Source organism: Caloenas nicobarica, chromosome 3, assembly GCF_036013445.1.
Source record: "Caloenas nicobarica isolate bCalNic1 chromosome 3, bCalNic1.hap1, whole genome shotgun sequence".
NCBI lineage: Eukaryota > Metazoa > Chordata > Aves > Columbiformes > Columbidae > Caloenas > Caloenas nicobarica.
The window spans coordinates 96961444-96978108 of NC_088247.1; the positions used below are offsets into that span (position 1 = coordinate 96961444).

Consider the following 16665-nt stretch of genomic DNA (forward strand, 5'->3'; position numbering starts at 1 on the left):
AGTATCTAAAGACATAGTGTCTCGTTATATGTGTTAATTATCTCCAATAATAACTGAGTATTGGGTAAATGTAACCCTTTTTTTCTTTTTTAAATAAAAACACATCAGTTTTAGTAGTTCTATAAAATATTAATCCTAGGATAAAATTCAGGAGGTAGGTCTACCCCATGACTATTTTTACATGAAGCAGTCCTTGATTTCAAGAACACTGTCACCATGTATTGAGAATATGGCTTGATCTGTCTTTTTAAAATCGTGTTTCTTTGAATGTAGATTACATTTCTTTTCTTGGCATTTATTCTCATGCCACCAGTGTCAAAACAGAAACTGCAAGCATTGTGCTAAAAGAAAAATTATTTAATTTTCCGGGCAGCTTCTGTAATTGCCTTTGTGTCCCTTTTCAAACTGCTGTTCTGTACCTCCTCGGAGCCAGTCCCTTCAGTGAACAGCAGTTCACGGTTCTGAACTTCTCTGCCTACTATGGCAACAAGACCTTAAGACGCAGTGGAAAAACTCCGACATCTCCGAGTTACGCGGTAGCACATAAATTGATTATTTCTCCTCACTTGTATGAATAGATTCTGTTCTCTGAGCTTAATTCTGCTCACTGCCCCGAGCAAAAATGAGAGTGTTTAGCAGAGGTTTAGTGTGTTGGTGACAAAGCCGCCTCCGATCCTCTCCCAGGTTGGGCACAATTACATAAGTACTCCCCGCACACAGCTGCAGGCTCCAACGCAGGAGCTTCTGCATCAGCTCCCCTTCCCCGAGAGGAGATGCTGCTGGTGGAACCACATGCGCGGGGATTTATCAGCCCTACGCCTCCTCTCGCTGCCTACACCGGCTCTGTGCTGTCACCACGGATCAACGCAGCTTCGCGGGTCAACGCCTGCTTAGACTCTGCTGAACGCACTTCCTAAGTGCTGTTCTCTCCCCGTCCCCACATAGTGGAATCTATTTCTTTGGGCAAAATGTAAGCCAGATGGGATAATGCGTTGGAAAGCTTGGAAGTCAGATCCTTTGAATTTTTTTTTTTTTTTTTGCTTTATGATCTTAATTTATGCACATATGAAAGTGGAACACAGCTTCTTTCTTTCTCTGCTTGTCTCTTTCCTATCCAAAGCATCAAAAAAAAAAAAATCAATCTTTTCCAATAATGTTTTTTAAATTGTTTTTGAAATCAAGAAAATTTGGAAATAAAACCCATGAAAAACTGTTCCGACAAACAATTTTAAAACAAACCATGAGCTTTACTTTTTCTTTCTCTTATAATCTGTAGAAGAAATATCTGTCTAGAAAATGTTTATTTGTCTAGCACAGCATGATCAGCATGTGGTAGAGCTGGCAATAAAACACAGCCTTCCAACGCTTGCTCAGTTCTTTATTGAGAAAAATATTCTTTTCCTCCCTACAGCTCCTCATCTATTACAGTGCGCTGCAGCGATGAGGAACGATGCACACGCAGGCAGAGATCTGGTTAGCAGCAAGAGAAGAGCCAGGCTGAGACCCTCTTTATTAGCCATTGACAATTTATAGGATTTACAGATACGAGCCTGGACTAAGATGTTACATAAGATGTTTTTCCAATAATTGTTATTAAAAACACACCACACTCGTGTTATATTTGTTTCTACATTCCCACTCATTCACAGACCAGGCCCAAGGACATTCACACATCATACATGTGGGGGTGGTTTTCCAACCCAAGAGATCATCCTCACTGGCCTGGGCTATCACTCCTTACACGCATAAAAAACATACTTCTGTATAATCTGTCCAAGGCCCTTTAGCTGGAACTGCGCATCCTGTTGTTCCCACAGTGCACATCTTACAGTTTCTAAAATAAAGGATATAAGTTTTACAGAGAAGACTTTCCTTAATAAAATGAGCGTGATTCTGATTCAAGAGCTCTGGTCAATCTGCGCTCTGAATCAGAGAAAGCTCTGATGAAAACAAGCAAACACCAGGAAAGCAAAGATCCATTCCCCATGTGTTTTGGTGCCTTTGGTCACTTCAGAACAATGTGGGCACATTTAATGAAATGCACTGACATTTTCAGAGCAAACTTCCAGATTCTGCTGCATCTGTGGAAATGGTAGTTTGCTGTGGCTTCCACAGGGGACCACAATAGATGTCCTGGATTTAGACTTTGAGTTGTTACAAATCGCTGTGCTCAACCAGGGAAGTAGTAGAGCCCATAGACAAGCAGAAAGGTAAACGTCAGCAGGTTGATGTTATTGAAACGATATTTTCCCCTAAGAACGCTCTCACAGCAAAAATTTCGTCTAAACTTTCCAAAATGTTACTCTTAAAGCTGAGACAAACAATAGAAAATATTGGGCAAATGTTTTAAATTTGCCAGGTCCACAAGCAATTGAAAACAAGATACTATAGCGAAAGTTGGGCAACCAAAAACATGGAGTGCTAAAAGGCTCACCCCATTAGAGTTACTGCTAAAAAGGATATATGGTCATTCGCAGGCGGTGACAGCAAATGTTTGCTCATTGTCTTTCCAGAAGCAGAAAGTTTTAGAGGGTTGGCATTTCCCTTTGATGTTATGGCTCAGGGCATTTTTTTAATACAATGATGCATTTATCACTGGAGTCACTCAGGATTATTTGCCTACTGAACATCAGTACGTAATTGCATACTTTCTGTTCAATCATGTGTTACTGGCTCATTTAGGACACAGAGCAGTATATTATCTTTAAAAATAAATATCTGATCATTAACTTGGAAGATAAATGATATTCATTTTGCTGATCTGACTGGTCTGATACAGTTGCAATACGCTGGCTTGAAGCAAATTCAGACTTTTAGAAGACCAGTGTATTTTGTGGCAAAACCTATGAGTGGGACTTGTACAGTGTGGCTCTTATGATATTTTGCACAAAGCTGGATTATATTTACTCCTTTGGCCTTAATCATATCAGGTGGGCACATAATTCTGGTAAAAAACCCCAGTATAAATACCTGCAGACAAGGTATAGTTCAGTTCAAGAGTTTCAACTGTTGAAACTACAGATTTCTGCTTAAAACAATGGAAACTTTTTCTTTCCTCTTTATAGAGGACACTTTATCCGTAGATCACAGTTGAAGCCTACAGCTCTGTGTCCAAAGGTACCTGATTACCAACTCAGGGTAACTGAGACATGGACATCCAGTGACTTGCTCATGGTCATGCAGCAGGTCAGTGGCAGCAGTGGGAATGCCAAACCTTGTGACTCCAATCTTGTGCTCAGTGCATCATACTACAATTGCCTTGTTTATATAGCTGCATTTTCTGAATTTGTTATTATCGTTGTAATCAGATACTTGTAAATTGCTGACTGTAATCAGAAATGTATTTATCACTGACTCTGGCTCACAGCCAAGCATACTGTTATTTTTGCAACAGGACAGCATGTTCTTCTCATTCCAAGGAAAAGTTAATTATGAGTGGCAGGAGGGTATGTTGTGGTTTTGTTGTGACCAGTTGTCCTCTATTGTGTCACTACTGCAAAAGGCAATTAGTTTCCCAATTCTCATTTGGTGCAACAGAATTTACTTCAGTGAGCTGGAGTTTTAGTACGCTGATAGAATGAAGCAGAGTAGTTTTTTAAAGCCAATCACCAATGGGAAGAAATAGTCCTAATGGGCATGTTTTATAACTGAGGAAGGATGAGAAGACAAAAAACCATCACTGCTTATGCTTCAGTAATCATCAGGCACTGCGTGCAAATACGCAGGCACGTCGCAAGAAGAGCCAGAGGCCACGAATGCATTGCAAAGAGCAAGTTTTATTTTAGTTGCCTCTCTACTGGGGGATCTCCGAAGTCGCACCTGAGCTCTCAGGCAGAGGTGACACCAGCGGGGACGCGGGCGCTGGTCAGTCCAGCCCTGCTGGAAGATCGCTGGGCCCGCTGAGCTCGCCTGGATTTCAAGGCTTCAGGCAGGCACAGCCTCCCGCTCTTTCCCACAACAAAGCAGGAATTCCAGACATGGTGATAAGGTGCCTGGAGTTTCTCACAGGCCTATGTTATCTACCACATAGGTTCTACTCATCAAGCACACAAGGTCAGTAGAACAATTAGTGTGATGTATGTGCTTTTTCTACAGACAGGTGCAAGTCACTTGAGCGTATTTACATTTAACTAACCTCACCAAATCTTCCGCTACATTCCCATGCAGGTACCCTAGCTACATACTATCTTTTTCATCACGTAAGAATATTTTGTGGTATAGAACCCATTACATTGTCCAAATGTAAGCTCTAACCTCTGTTTCCTGTGCTGTCATGGTAGCAAAAACCTCCCAGTTCAATGTTGGCTGTCAAGATCTGGGCAGATTTGCCTTAACTAAGAGATTTGTGCTCTGTGCCAAGGAAAAGGTCTGGTAGTACTAGTCGTTCGGATGGATCAAATGCTGGCACTGGTCGGCTAGATCGGATATGTTGGATTTCTGTTTGGCTGTTTCTGATAGCAATGTTAATGTGGCAGAGTGTTTCCATGCAATATCAGGCTCCGTATATTATCTCCTCTTACAGTTTGTATATTAATTCATTTAATGTAAGTCTATGAATTCATCCAAGTTCACTAATTCTGCTTGTATATTAATTCACAGTTCATGAATTGTGCATCTTATCAACTTAGTTTAATAGCTAAATGAGTAAGCACTTGTTTGTGTTTCAAAACATATTTTAGGACAGAAGGATGTAATAGAAACAGCAGTGTACTTTCCACGAAAAATTACTAACCCAAGGGAACCCAGCCACCAGAGAAATATTGCTGAAGATGAGATCTGCTTGAAAGTAAATTCCCTAATGACTTTTGGAAGCAACTTTTACATAGAGAGAAAGAAAAAAGCCAAATTGTTTTACAATGGTGTCACCTTCCATGTTGTGAATTGCCTGGTGTCAGTGTCATCATGTTATCCATACCCTGAAATACAACTTGTAATGCATAAGTTTACATCCTAGAGATGTGCCCTGCATTTAATTAGTGTGACAAAAATCTGCTCCATGGAATTTTCATGGCTGTCCAAAGTGACCGTAGTACATGTAGACCACCCAGCAAGTTTATTTTAAGGGATAGGGATCCCTGTTTAAGGGAAGACCACTCCGTAACCTCATAAAAAGCTTGTAAGCCATTTGTCACACCAGAATTCCTGCCATTGGGTGGTACAGAAAACCGGTACCAGGTCCCTGAACCCTACATAGTTCTCCAACACATTCCCAGCAGACTTTTCACTCTTAACTGCCTCTGTACTGTGGCGTGCAACACCTACCCACAGATCAAGAAATGCCATGAACGTACACTGATGGACTGCACGTAGCTTTCACATTATTTGAGATATTTTGAGTAGAAAAAAAATCATGTATACAATAATGATGTCATAGGACCACAGAAGCACCTAATGAGACTGAAAAAGAGCCCAATGCCACTCACAGTGTGGAGACATCCAGGCTGTGCCAACTGACCCCAGAGCTACAGGATGGTTCTTGGTTCTGTTTCATTGAGCAATGTGGTTACAACTTCTATATCACTGTTATCTATCTGTAAAATAAAGAAAATTGCATTTCTTACCTTGCAATAGTATTGTAAGGATCAATGAAGTTGCAACAAAAGGAACTTGATTTCTCTTTGACTAAAGTAGTCTATTATGCAACAAATGATTAATCACATTAAATAATTTAAAGGAGGGCCAGATCCTGTCCTAAACTCTAGTGATATATTTCCAGTGGAGTACTTTTCTCTTCTGGAGAGTCACACAAGCTGCAGTTGGAAGAATATCAAAGGTGAGGCTTGGGAGTGGGTTCAACAGAAATGCAGAGCCAAAGGATGACCTACCAAGGACGCTAAGTGTGTGTAGAAGAGGAAGATGATCAAGGGAGTGGAGGATCTCCCTTATGAGGAAAGGCGGAGGGAGATGGGGCTCTTTAGCTTGGAGGAAACTGAGGGGTGACCTCATTAATGTTTATAAATATGTAAAGGGTGAGTGTCAGGAGAATGGAGCCAGGCTCTTCTCGGTGACAACCAACAGTAAGACAAGGGGCAATGGGTTCAAGCTGGAACACAAGAGGTTCCACTTAAATATGAGAAGAAACTTCTTCTCAGTGAGGGTGACAGAGCCTGGAACAGGCTGCCCAGGGAGGTTGTGGAGTCTCCTTCTCTGGAGACATTCAAAACCCGCCTGGACACCTTCCTGTGTAACCTCATCTGGGTGTTCCTGCTCTGGCGGGGGGATTGGACTGGATGAGCTTTTGAGGTCCTTTCCAATCCCTAACATTCTGTGATTCTGTGTGATTCTGTAATGAAGCACATAGGTGATAACCAGTAACAAGGACCAATAACTTCGGGAGAATTGGCAAAGGAAATGGTGGTGGAGAATACAGCTTCCACTTGGACCACCTCTTGGACTGAAAACAATTTTGGGAGCCAACAAGAACTGCCAAAGCAAAGCAATTGTGTAGACTGAGATCAGTAGTGGAGAGGTTCCAGATGGGGGGTGACGTAGCTGGAAAGAAAGAACAGTAAGTTTAATACTGGAAAGAGATAAAGAAGGCAGAAAGTTAGAAAGCACTGTTCTAGACAGCTCTTGCCCCACAGTTTTAACAATAATATAATTAAAACAAAAAAAAAAAAACCCTCAAAACAAACCCCGCACAGCCCCCCCAACAAACAAACCCCAAACCAAACAAAAAGTACAAACAGCACAGTAATTTATTTTTTAGGATAATTTTTAAAAGTTTCATAGTGGATTTGTGAATACTTTTCACATTTCCTTTGGATTTTTTTCCCAAACTACTGATGTATCTCCTCTCCTATGTGAGTACTAGATGAATATTTAATAAATCTGAACTGAAACACTGTTTTATTTCAATATGTCTACCTTAAGCTTTTTGTAAAGCAGAGAAATTAAGATACCTCTTTTTATGAAAAACATTTAGATGGCTAAAGTAAATTTATGCCAAAGTCAAACTCACTTCAAGCAGAAGGAAAGGTTTTGAATCTATATGGCTAACGCATCAGTGCCCTGTCATGTTTCCATACATTACAAACACACCTCATCCATTCGCCTACCAAACCGGTCCTGCTCTAGTGCCATCATGCCCTGGCACCTCGGGGGAATCGTATTTATTTATCCGCTGTTCTGGGGTTGGAGATATTTCTCCATTGACAAGCTCCTCAGTTAAATATACATGTTTGCAGTATTTGAATTCTTTATGACCATGGGGGATCAGTAGGATCAGAGGATAATTCAGGCTGGAATGGAATTAAGGAGGTCAGACTGGGAATACATATCACTTTGTTTCTTCTACTGGAAGAAGCTGGTTCTTGGGGAAGGAGAAAGCAGGTTAACTGGCTTTTAAATAGCTTGTTTTATGCACTTCAGTTGCAAACTAACCTCAGATTAGTTTGTTACTAAGGTGTGGGGCTTTTTATTTTTTTTTTAATCACTTCTGCCTCTGTGAAGTTCCCCATTGATGAGTATTTGCATTTCAGAAATCTTTGTAGAAGTTTCTGTTAAATAACAGCCAGGCTGGAAGTTGGGTGATTTTCAAAATCACATGCTTAAACTAGCAAATATAAAATGGTTTTAATGAACTCATTCAGTAGCTTTTTATTAATTACCTTAACAGATGTAGATAAAGCCTGAGTACTTCATACAAATAATACTTTGTGATTACACAGCTCTTCTGAAGAATTAGAAATCTTGTTATAATTGTATAAAGAAGCACACTTTAAAGGAACCAGGACTATACTTCCAGTTTACATATAATGTGGGGTTTTTTCATGGAAGGAACTCTTTTATTAAGGCACTAGAAATGTTAATTAAAAAATTTATTTGAACAGGTTCCTGCATTTAACACTGATTTTAAGAATTCTGCCGGTTACATACATTTTTAGTTAAAATGTTTCTTTGGATTCAGTAGGGTCATTAATACATCAATAGAATATTTGTGGTGCTATCAGAATGAATGACATATTCTGGTAGTTATTTTAAAAGTAAGAACAGAACATATGTTCAGAAACAGCATTAAGAACAGCCCTGCTAAATCCAAAAATCAGAGTAGATCATATGTTGCTGTATACCTTTAGAATATTTGAAATAATTAAAAGGCAGGCTAAAACTTTTATCAGTAAAAAGAAGCATGAAATTAGATGGATGCAGCCTTTTGAACCCTTATTACTTTTAAAATAATTTTTACAATACTGCTCCTGGAGGCTAAATCCAATGGGAAAGTACTGAGTACTCTGCAGGCTTGAGATCTAGCTGTGCAGGAGCAGTCACAAAATAAGTCACTGCAATTAGAAAGAAATTAAATGCAGATTATATACTCTGCACAAGCCTCCCAGTAGGAGTGGTTAAGGATACCAGTTCTTTCCAGTGAGACCCTAAGGCTGTGGCTGCAGCCTTATCTGGTTGCTAAGGGGACAGTGTTTGTCAAGTGCTTTCTTTTGTCAGTAGATACTGTCACTCTTCTCTACAGAGACCAGTTTCTCCTCCTTTACATGCAGAGCAGCTACACGAAAGTACTCCCTGCAACCCAGAAGTGGCGGCTTCCAGCTCACCAGGCTACGGGTGGGAGGGCAGCGAGACAAAGCAGAAGATCAGAGAGTGCACCGAAGGCAATTAGAGGGGGATGAAGAGCCAGAGCGAGGGAAGCTGTTCCATGGCAACAGCAATGACTTCGTCAAGGTTCGCCAAGAACAGCGGCCGTGGGTAGATTTGGCCAGGGCTAGTCAATCAAGCAGGGCGGGCATGCATGCTGTGAGTAACTCACACCATAAACTGCCTTGCGATTCTGTTATTGTTTCCCCTTCCTTGGGAGGGGAATTAACTCCCCGTGCTGCCACCACAGCCTGTGAAGCACCACTTGTGCCAGCTACCTGGGCCACAGGGAGGTGGATCTCTCCCGCTCTCACATCCTCAGTGCCAGCTGGTGAGCAACCAGCTCTAAGAACGCCTTGACAGAAAAACCTAACCCTAACCCTAACTGTAACCCAAACCCTAACCCTAACCCTAATCCTAACTCTAGCCCTAACCCTAACCCTAACCCCTAACCCTAACCCTAACCCCTAACCCTAACCCTAACCAATTTATAGCATCATAGAATCATTTCAGTTGGAAGAGACCCTCAGGATCATGGAGTCCAACCATAGCCTAACCTAACTCTGGCACTAAACCATGTCCCTAAGAACCTCGTCTAAACGCCTTTTAAACCCCTCCAGGGATGGTCACTCCACCACTTCCCTGGGCAGCCTGTTCCAACGTCTGACAACTCATGAAGAATTTTTCCCTAATATCCAATCTGAACCTCCCCTGGCGCAACTTGAGGCCATTTCCTCTTGTCCTATCACTTGCTACTTGGAAGAAGAGACCAACACCCTCCATGCTACAACCTCCTTTCAGGTAGTTATTCGACATTAAAATGTTGTAGTAACCAACACTGTGAGAACTTTAGATCTGCCTCTGTGTATGTGATGGTTTTATGGCTTGATACAGGTCACTCTCCATTCAAATCTTTGTGCCTCTTATTGTACTATTGGATCAGGTTGTGAGAACAACGTCATTTTGTGCTGGCATGGACAGGAGCAGTAGGCTCTGTTAGCACTCAGGATCTTGTTCTTTCTAAAAATAGTCCTCCAGGAGGGCTGGATCCTATCTTCCCATCCCCTTTTAATATTTTAAGTATGAGTAATGGAAATTTAATTTGGTTTTATTCCATGGCATTACCTTTGATGGCTTTTGATGAAGATTTATTCCCTAAAAAATAGACATGACTTTCTGAATGGCTGTTTGTTCATACTATGTACCTGCCTATTATCATATTATTGTTGTATGCTATGGTTTCTCTAATTAGATGTCCATAGAACTGTTCTGTAAGAAAGTACCATAATTCTCATCCACTTGTATGTTGAGAGATTCATATGTGATCTTTTTCAAAGAAAGGGGTTTTTTTGTTGTTGTTCATTTGTGATAAATTGTATGCATTACTTTGCAAGTGTAGCTGAATGGCTATTTTTTCATATTTTGCTGGAGTTGAGTGGGCCATTTGCTGGGATTCGAGACTTTTAGCATTTCCCAAGCAAATGAGGCTTATGTGAACATGCTCTCTTTGTCAGTCAAAGCTGAGGAAAGCCTCAGCTTTGAAACAGTTGGTCAAGTTCATCAAGATCCCAGGAATAATTAGGTTCCTTCTAGTTTCATGGAAACTAACTTCTGTGTAGAGGAAAGAAAGAATGAAACTACTGCCTCCACCGAAGAAAAGGCCAGGAGAATTAATCAATCCTGCCAATTCATCATTCAGTTTTTGTTTGGCAGCTTCTTGACTGTTCAAACGGCATGTGCAAAGCTCTGGAATAATTGCAACGTGCTGTTTTTGCTGGGGATATGACAGAGGATGTGGCGGGTGTGAGCTAGGGATGTCCCACTGAGGAGGGATGGAGAGGAGTGGTGAAGAACCACGTCTGCAGGAAACACGCTTTGTTAGTTCAGCTTCTCTTCGAAAAACTGGCATGTCCCCATGGATTCTGGATTAGTTTGGCATGGGATCTTTTGGCACAATTTTGGTTTATAATTTCTGTGGTTTTTATGAGCACATGCACCCGTTGATAGGCACATTTCTTGGGAACTGAACTCAACAGTCCTAGCTATATCTTCATGATGGTTTTGTTTTGGAACAGTGCAAGGCAATACAGTGGAATAATGTTTACATTAGTAACTTGAGCCAGTTAAGTGTTTTATGAGAGTACCAATAAAAGTCATTATCTAATTTATCAAGGCCTGAAGTTTGCAAGTGAGTCGTGGCTAACTGACCATCAGCTGGATTAATTAGGCACCAAAAATCATGGGGGTTTGTATGTTTTTACGTATGTTTTTATTTCTGTAGCAGATGCATCACCCACAGATTAACAATGTGAAACTGAATAAAAGTCTTTGCTCTTTTCCTCAGCTCATAGGACCTTTTCCAACTGTATTGTAGTTGGAAATCTGACCTTGTGGAGTCCTGAATTTGGCAAAAGAAAGGTGCTGCTGGAAATCTTCTTTTCCAGTTTCTCAGTCATTTATTCATGAATATGAAGTTACACATTGAGTGGTGGTATTTGGCCAAATAATTTGCTTCAAGAGTCAGGTTTATGATGCTTTTCCAACAACTGCAGACTTGAGAGTATCTGGTAGATCTCTCTTACCAGATGCAATTTCTGTCAGAGGGCCCAGGCTGTCTTTCCTAGCTTTAAAAAACTATAAGAAGCCAAGACTAAGAGTCACAGATTATTTACTTAGTGCCAACAACCCAATAATGAAAACCTTGATATTGAAAGGTCAGGTATTTAATGTCCTAGTAAATAACATTTTGTGAGAGAAACTAATCGGGATGGACATGAAGTTGCAAATCTAATTGGCAGTGTTCACAAAATTGCTGCCAAAAACTCTTAAGAAAAGATGCAAACTGATATCCCAGATCAGTTAGGGCACAGCAGCGTATTATAATCCTCAGCCATCTTTTCATCTGCTGGAGCACTAGTATCTTTGGGAGATATCTTCTGAAAATGTTTCAGAGGTCACATTTTAACTTCAACATCATGGGTCAGAGCTTTTGAGTTTTTCTCTTTGTTTCAACATTGCTGCACCAGATTTTTTTGCATTCCTATAAATAATCTATAAGGGTAGAATGCTCTAGAACTGCACATCATTCTACTTCTTGCTGGGATTTTTGTAAGGCTCCTACTTAAAAAACATAATTCCAGTTTTGTGGGAGTTTTGATCTGTTCTTTCAAAGTCTGTTTTCATTCCAGTCTGAAAAATAACCAGAGAAAAGACACACACACACAGAGGTGGGGGTGGGTGTGTGACACCCCCCCCCCTTGGAACACCCCATTAATTGGCATTTCAACAAAGGGTTGAGTTTCCTAATGGAAAGATTTTATATTGATAAAATCAAGACGGTTCATTTAAATGTCAATATTATGTTATAATACGAAGTAAGAAGGCTTGAGAATAAATGTTTTTTCTGAAATGAAAGAACTTGTATATGCTCTTAACTTCGCCCCCCTCTCCAATGGCATCTCAGTGAAATCATTATGTTTCTGCAAAGTACCTACATCTGAATGAAATGGCAGCATTCCACTGGAAAATTTACATCCAACTGTTTGAAGCTTGCTTCTGCTGTTTATTTGTGAACTAATTTTCTTCACATCATGACAATTATAGACAGTTTATCGGTCTGGCATCTTAATTGGCAGATCACTAATCTAGAACTTCAGCCTTTCTGGTTACTGATAGCCTGTCCTTTCAAACCCCTCAGTTAGTCTTTTAATTCATATATGCTGTGGTTTTCATATATTCTATGTCTTCATTAAGCGTAAGCTCTTTAATTGTATCTGGTTTAATACTAAGATTATGGCTAAGGTGGAACAGAAAATCCAAATAGGTTCGGTGTGGATCATGCCTTAAATGTGCGAAGAATCAGTTCATAACTAGGATCAGATAATTTAGAATTATTAGGTAATGTCCCATATAATATTTGGTGATTTTGAGAAAAATCAGTGAAAAGTTCTACTCAGAAAAAGCTAGTATTTTTCTATAATGAACAAACACACACACACACACAAAATGCATATAAACAATGACACTAAGATATGTTAAACAGTCTTAATCTTAAAACAACATTATTTCCTGTGCTATATATATACATATACAATGACACTATATCTCATACATATAATTACATAATAGTCTATCATTGTACTTCTTATTTCCCGGTAACTGAGATCTTCATGATCTTTAAGGTATTTCTCCTCCTATGTCCCTCATGCCAAAGTTTCCAGCGGCTTTCAGTTTTAATCACCAAAGTAGCTTCACACCAGTGCAGTGGGAGAAGTTTCTCCTGTGCAAGGTAGTTTCTTGAAGGCTTTAGGGTTTAGGGGAAAAAAATTGTCCTATACATGTCAGTTGTATTGCTGTCGATAAATTCGTCATCACAACAGGTGCTACTTCTTCCGTTTGACAGGAAATTCTTGATAACCCATGAATCATCGGCACATTGCAGATTTATCCTGGTTCTTAATGTCTCATGTTGAGCTGCAGTAATGTTTGTGTACAGCTGTCCTCTTCGGCAAATGGCAGACCTGTAGGATCACGTGTAAATGTTTTCAGCAGAATGAATTGCCCCTTGGATTTAGTAGAAAGCCTCTGATATATCCAAACTAATCAGCTGTGCTCCTTTCATGCAGGGGATGGATGAAGCTATAGCTTACAGTGTAGCAATTATACCCTGAGAACAAAACAAAAATAGTTGAATTTTGGAAGTTTGTTCAAGAATTGTCCCTCCTGGTAACGTTGAAAAATGAGACTCTCATGGTGGTGGGCAGGAGTATCTGATGTTTGAATAAAGCCTGGAAATTTTAAACATCTGCTCCTGAAACTAAAGCACAAATAGAATTGATTTGATTCAGCACAGCTCTGAAAAGCCATGTTTTGGTCTCTCACACATATTTTCACACCATCTCCTTGTTGATGTGGAACCATGTTTGTTCCTTGTGTCCTAAAACTGTTTTTCCAAACTGAGCAAATCACTGCTTTGGTAGAAATTACGTGTTTCTTTTGCATTTTGAAAACCAAAAGCCTGGACTAAGAGCTTCAATCATAATGTTACTAATTCACAAACATATATTCATTCCTCAACCTCAAAAAGAGTTTGTCCAACAATACGAACTTCTGCATCCTATTATGTTAATTGCATACGTGAATCACAGAAATGTGATTATATGTGAGGCTCTCCAAAAATTTTAGATGACTTTTTAAGCATCTCACAAACTGAATCCTGGATTCTGCATGGGTGGACGTCTGTGCCCTGGGAAGTTCTGCCGCCATCAGTGACTGGTAATTCCTTCCTACGGGAATGCTGCCAAAAGCAGATGGAGAAATAAAAAAAGAGAAGCATAATAACTCTAACTATGTACTTGATCCCACTGGAGTCTTCATTCCTGTGCTCAATACAGTAATAATGTCAGAAATACAGCTATCCGGACAAATTGTGCAGAAAACTTCAGGGCTGGAACACTTTCTAGGAACGAACAGGAAATCAGGGTATCTGAGGTAAATGTCAGTGCTGGTACAGAGAAAGGTATTCGCCATTAAGCTCTGCTGACATTTCCTCTTTCAAGATCCTTCTTACAGTTGCTTCTTGCCTGGACAAATGTCTCTCCTTTGGGACTCGTGTTCTCCAAGATGGCCATTTTCCTCAAGCTGAGTTTGCTTTAAAACTCCTCACTTTTAGGTTGCTTTTTCTAATTGAGGTGAAGAATGAAGTTGAGAAAACACATTGATAACTCCATATGACAAAAAGATTCTAAAGGCTGCTAGACTGAAAGAGATTAATGCGTAATTCCAGCATTTGAACAGTGACTTAACATTTGACAGAAAGACTATATTGGTACCAAAGATATTCCTCCTGACAATCTTGCGAAAATTTTCCTATGTTTCTCCAGTCCATACATGTCCAAAAAACCTGTTCGCACGTCCTGATGTGTCCTGTTCCCTTATAGCTCCAAATGCTAGCGGGACTTTCCTACACAACAACAAGAATTTTACATGCATCACACTGTCTTTCACCGTATAAAATGCATAACAGAACCGATCTGTTTGGCTGTTTTCTCTGTTCGTCACAGGAGCCATGCATGGCCAGTTCAGACAGAAGTCACAGAATCACAGAATGGTTGGGGTTGGAAGGGACCTCTGGAGATCATCTAGTCCAACCCACCTGCCAGAGCAGGAACGCCCAGATGAGGTGTCCAGGCAGGTTTTGAATGTCTCCAGAGAAGGAGACTCCACAACCTCTCTGGGCAGCAGACGTCTTTCTGGCTCCCAGGATCCTTGCGGTAAATGCCATGGGGCCTTGCAAGACCCTGTCGTCTTTGCTCACTGCGCTGCTCCTTTGGCATGGAGCTTCTGGGAGGCGAGGAGGAGGGTGCAGAAGAAGGATGTCCTGGGTGGGACAACAACTGCAGACCCCCAGGAGGAAGAGAGGCTGCTTCGAGTGTGAGGGAGACAAGCAAAAGGCACGGAAGGGAGGGAAAGGACCTGTGACAGGGGAAAGTGTAGGAATGAGGATGGAAAGGAGGAGTGAACAGAGGGTATAGCCACAGGAAAGTGCCTGTGAAAGCCAAGTTTCAATGCAAAAACTCCCTCCCCTCAAAAAAAAGCTCTTGTGAAGCACTGCACATTCACTAACCCCTTCCCATTTCTCTGAATCTCTTTTAGCATTAAATTCAACTTAAGCATTTGTGGAAGTTCACTATAAATTTGAAGGTGCCAAACCCTTCTGAAGATACACAGCGTGCTTGTGAATGCGGCTCTATGTGGCAGGTTGTTATTTCAGTTTTACACCCCCAAAACCATAGGAAATTGGACGATACGGTTACAGAACGTTACGGTTAGAAACAGAAGCCACCAAACCTGAGACGTACTGCATCTTTATTCACTGCAGGATCGTGATTCGCTCTCAAGTGCCATCTGTTTCCTGCACCAAGTCAGTCAGAGGTGGGATGGCAGGGACCAAGGGTCAGTGACCATGCAGCAGCACCGTGTCTCCAAGTGTTACAGAATCACAGAATCACAGAATGTCAGGGATTGGAAGGGACCTCAAAAGCTCATCCAGTCCAATCCCCCTGCCGGAGCAGGAACACCCAGATGAGGTTACACAGGAGGCGTCCAGGCGGGTTTTGAATGTCTCCAGAGAAGGAGACTCCACAACCTCCCTGGGCAGCCTGTTCCAGGCTCTGTCACCCTCACTGAGAAGAAGTTTCTTCTCAGATTTAAGTGGAACCTCCTGTGTTCCAGTTTGAACCCATTACCCCTTGTCTTATCATTGGTTGTCACCGAGAAGAGCCTGGCTCCATCCTCCTGACACTCACCCTTTACATATTTATAAACATTAATGAGGTCACCCCTCGGTCTCCTCTTCTCCAAGCTAAAGAGCCCCAGCTCCCTCAGCCTTTCCTCATACGGGAGATGCTCCACTCCCTTAATCTTAATCCGTTACCTACACGTGGAGGCCGTGGGGGTGGTTATAAGGCTGACGTTTCCCAGCTTTCAGCTGCTTTACTTAGCAAGACTTTTTTTCCGCCGTTTTTACAGGGCTGTACGGGCGCTCAGTGCGGCTGGACCTGCGTGGACGTGGAAGCAGGTGCCGGTTGCGTGAAGCTCTGGAGATGTTTGTGGAACCACGGCCAGCCTGCCGTGCCCCGTTCTCTGTTCCACCCGGCAGCTCCGGGAAGAAGAGCCCCGGGACAGGACCACGGAAAGCGACGGGCCCTTCCCTTGGCGGATGACCAGCGTCCTCCCCCAGCCGCGGCGGGGCGGGGCGGGGCGGGGCGTGTGGGCGGGGTCTCCGCGGGGGGCGGTTCCACGGCCGCCGCTGGGCGCGGGTGGGGCGGGGTCACGCGGCCCGGCACGCCCCGCCCTCCCCACCGCCCCCGCGCGGCGCTCCCGTCTCGCAGCCGCCGCGCCCGCCAGCGCCGCTCCTGCCTGCGCTCCGCTTGGTACGGCCCACCCCGGGGATCATGGCGATTGATGGTAAGTAGGCCAATAACGGGCTCCCCTCGCCCCGAGCCGTTCTCCTCCCCCAGCCCCCTCCTCTCCCTCTCCTCCCCCGGGCACGGGGAGAGGGCTGGCTCCGGG

The 16665-nt window shown here is 42.2% G+C and overlaps 1 protein-coding gene across 2 annotated transcripts in view; it reads left to right on the forward strand.

The window, feature by feature from the left end:
* The first annotated feature begins 16484 nt into the window (after window positions 1-16484).
* The window catches only part of SYT14 (synaptotagmin 14), an 85385-nt gene continuing 85204 nt past the window's right edge, over window positions 16485-16665 (forward strand). For both annotated transcript variants that reach the window (XM_065632567.1, XM_065632569.1), the window contains exon 1: window positions 16485-16560. In XM_065632567.1, the coding sequence (XP_065488639.1) occupies window positions 16548-16560 (13 nt within the window). In that variant the 5' untranslated portion in view covers window positions 16485-16547. The remainder of the gene's footprint in view (window positions 16561-16665) is intronic.